Genomic DNA, 2,953 nt, shown 5'->3' with positions numbered 1-2,953 from the left:
TATCGCAATCTTCTGTGTACTTTTTGCTACTATACTGTATGTCAGCTGGCTTTGGAATCAATACCAAGCTACCATCTCGTTCAAATGTGGCCTCGCTACTGAAATTGAATGAATCGTCTGTCTCCCATTTTTCTTTACGCCGACTAATTCTGCACGATGGCTTGTTTTTGTCAACAAGTTCAAAGAGCGTTTGGTTGGTGCTAAGCCTGTCTGATGACCCGTATCTACTCTCGGTTGAAGATGAATAGGTCTGGTGTGTATGTGTGGTATGGTTGCTCTGCTTTCCTGGATTTACTCAGCCATTCTGTTCGATATGGCTTTATACTCAATCTCCAATCGTCGTCCAGGTCGCTGATCTAGGTGTCATGTGATGCAGACGCTCAAGAAGAAGGTGCCTTCTCAAGGTCAAAGAAGGTGCCCCATTTCTTCTCCTTGTTTTTGCTTCGACACTTATCGCAGGAGGTTTGCATGTCGCTTGGCATCATGATTTATGGTTGTGGGAAGCATCTCATTACCTAATTCATATGTAGAGTTTCTAATTGATGAGCTTACTGTTTCTAATTGCTGCCTTACCTCTTCATTTGTTGTCCTAGGCCGATATAGGTCTTTCAATGGGCATTTCAGGGACAGAAGTTGCTAAAGAAAGCTCTGACATTATAATCTTGGATGATGACTTCACGTCAGTTGTCAAGGTTTGTTTGGTAGAATTATCCAAGAGGACCTAACTGAGTTCAGCACTGATTTTCTTTCCTTGTAAAAAATAATTCCACTTGTTTGGAGTTCACACATTGAAGTCCTGACTCCTGAACATAGCAAACATGCATGCCTTTTTTTGGTATAATGTGCATTTCTAGGCTATAATTCTTGTTGCAGAAGTCTACCTGGTGAGATTTTACGATAGAATTTATGGATATATACATTCTCTTTCAGGTTGTTCGTTGGGGACGATCTGTCTATGGTAATATCCAGAAATTCATTGAGTTCCAGCTCACCGTCAATGTTGCTGCACTTGTCATTAATGTGGTTGCTGCTGTGTCCTCTGGTGATGTGCCCCTAAATGTTGTTGAGGTTCAGACAATTTTCATCCTTTTTTGTGCAATTTACTCGAATGCTGCCATTGCTTCTTCATTCAAGAAGTTAGTTGTCATGTTGCATGAAACATCTGCTGAAGTTTGATATTATGTATAAGTATATATGTAATTTTAAATCTTTTTGATAAACAATTTATATAAAACTCAGATACATATAGCTTAACAACGACACAGCATTTTACCTGAGACACATGTATTTCCAGGCTGTTTCTCATCAGTATCATATACTTCTTTCACTTTTCAGCTTCTGTGGGTGAACCTCATAATGGACACACTTGGAGCTCTTGCATTAGCAACCGAGCCTCCAACAGACAACCTTATGAAGAGAAATCCTGTTGGTCGAAGGCATGTCAAATGATCCAAAATTTCTTGTTGACAACATTGTGTCCAATACCTATATACTATGCTTTTTTAATTTGGAAACATTTTTACCCATACTTTTCTACTGCAGGGAACCTCTTGTTACAAATATCATCTGGAGAAACTTGTTTGTTCAGGTTAGTATTCCTTCATTATACAGCTGGATTCTGTTAAAAACTCTTTGTTGTTCTGATATGTTTGGAATTTTACACAGGCCCTTTACCAAGTAGCAATTCTTCTGCTTTTCAATTTTGATGGAGTAAGGATTCTGCGTCTGCAGAATGAAAGCCGATCTGATGCTGAGAAGATAAAAAATACTTTCATCTTCAACACATTTGTATTTTGCCAGGTGGAGTATTTGTTCTTCAATAATTTAAGAATCATAACAGAACATTAGTGGACAAATCTTGCTTCACCTTTTAGACAAAAACATACTGACATTGGATTGTTCCCAAAAGGAAAGATCAATATTAAGTTGACTATAAATTGATAGTAGTTTTCCCCCAAAAGGGACTAATGTGTACCCTAGCCTTGATACTACATGGATATTTTTCTTCACGTAAGGACTCGTTATAAGCTATTCATTGCTTTACCATAGTCGAATTTCAGGTATGGCATAAGTTATGTGGAAGTTGGTTATATGCGCGTGACTTGGACTGTTTTTGGTCAATTTTCAGTGACTCACTATTTTCTTTGCACTTTGGTTTGTTCCAGTAATTTAATGTGGCCAGCTTTAACCTCCTAGAATCTAGGTGTGTGCCCGTGCGTTGCAACGAAAACATATAATACCATTGGTAACTTATGTAAGCTGGGGATGAGCATCGACACATATTTGACCGGATCTTTTTCTTCCTTGGGGATCTGGGAGTGTTGCAACGGGAACATATAATACCATTGGTAACTTATTTATCGATTTAGGTGGGGCAGCAGGCTGCTGTGCTCTTGGGAGAGCAGCCCGTCTACCACGCCATACAGCGTACCATTGGCTGTAGGGCCGTCATGCCCTCAGTGGCGCTGCCCGGCAAGGAGGGTGGGTATTTGGGGGAGTATCGGCGAAGTATTACTTAGACCATCTAACCAACTCAGCTAATTTGCAGTTCCAGTGAACACAACTGAAGCCGCGTGTATTCCGTTTCATCATCGATTATATGCATTATTATATACAAGTTAATGCAACATAGATACTGCTTTCTACCCACTCAATTCTCCTATTAATATGCATTCACAGTAAATACAACAATCTCCTAGCAACAAAACCTTAAAAAACAGATGTATTCCTGAGCGTGTCACTTGTAGGCGTGAATGTAGTATTGGAAGTAGAAGTCCTGGATGAAGTTGGCAAGCCAGCGGGAGGCAGCGAAGCACAGCACGGCCGTCGACACGACCGTGGCCCTCTGAACAGTCGACGTGAGGACCGTTCCATTGGCGACGGCAAGGAACCCGACGAAGGCGACCGAGGCCACCTGCAGGGCAGCCTTGAGCGCCTTCATGGCCTTGAGCGG

General features: G+C 41.1%; 1 protein-coding gene across 1 annotated transcript; it reads left to right on the top strand.

The window, feature by feature from the left end:
• Positions 1 to 359: 359 nt before the first annotated feature.
• Positions 360 to 2,035, top strand: LOC103627264 (calcium-transporting ATPase 5, plasma membrane-type-like). Its single transcript, XM_008647552.3, has 6 exons — positions 360 to 414; positions 594 to 692; positions 931 to 1,068; positions 1,336 to 1,436; positions 1,543 to 1,588; positions 1,666 to 2,035. Exons 2-6 carry the CDS (start codon positions 612 to 614, stop codon positions 1,846 to 1,848), a joined length of 549 nt encoding a protein of 182 aa, XP_008645774.1. The 5' UTR covers positions 360 to 414; positions 594 to 611; the 3' UTR covers positions 1,849 to 2,035.
• The last annotated feature ends 918 nt before the right edge of the window (positions 2,036 to 2,953 follow it).

This window comes from Zea mays, chromosome 5, assembly GCF_902167145.1.
Source record: "Zea mays cultivar B73 chromosome 5, Zm-B73-REFERENCE-NAM-5.0, whole genome shotgun sequence".
Taxonomy (NCBI): domain Eukaryota; kingdom Viridiplantae; phylum Streptophyta; class Magnoliopsida; order Poales; family Poaceae; genus Zea; species Zea mays.
This window is presented reverse-complemented; position numbering and strand designations above follow the sequence as displayed.